Source organism: Apaloderma vittatum, unplaced genomic scaffold, assembly GCF_000703405.1.
Source record: "Apaloderma vittatum isolate BGI_N311 unplaced genomic scaffold, ASM70340v1 scaffold9909, whole genome shotgun sequence".
Lineage (NCBI taxonomy): Eukaryota > Metazoa > Chordata > Aves > Trogoniformes > Trogonidae > Apaloderma > Apaloderma vittatum.
The window spans coordinates 49,129-49,373 of NW_009733527.1; the positions used below are offsets into that span (position 1 = coordinate 49,129).

At 65.3% G+C, this 245-nt stretch overlaps 1 protein-coding gene across 1 annotated transcript in view; it reads left to right on the plus strand.

Moving 5' to 3' along the window:
- The window catches only part of LOC104278839 (GTP-binding protein Rhes-like), a 627-nt gene extending 414 nt beyond the window's left edge, over nucleotides 1-213 (plus strand). Inside the window, 1 exon segment of the mRNA XM_009875937.1 lies at nucleotides 25-213. Within this exon segment, the coding sequence (XP_009874239.1) occupies nucleotides 25-213 (189 nt within the window).
- Nucleotides 214-245: the final 32 nt, after the last annotated feature.

Below are 245 nucleotides of genomic sequence, written 5' to 3' on the forward strand. Positions count from 1 at the left end.
CTGCGCGTGGAGAACGTGTTCTGACCCAGCCGCTTCGTGGAGACGTCGGCCAAGGACAACGAGAATGTCCTGGAGGTCTTCAGGGAGCTGCTGCAGCAAGCCAACCTGCCCAGCAGGCTCAGCCCGGCGCTCTGCAAGAGGAGGGAGACGTTGCCCAAGGAGCAGACACTGAGGCCGCCCATGAACAAGACCAACAGCTGCTCCGTGTGCTGAGCCGGGCGCCCGGCTCCGGGAGGAAGGCGCCA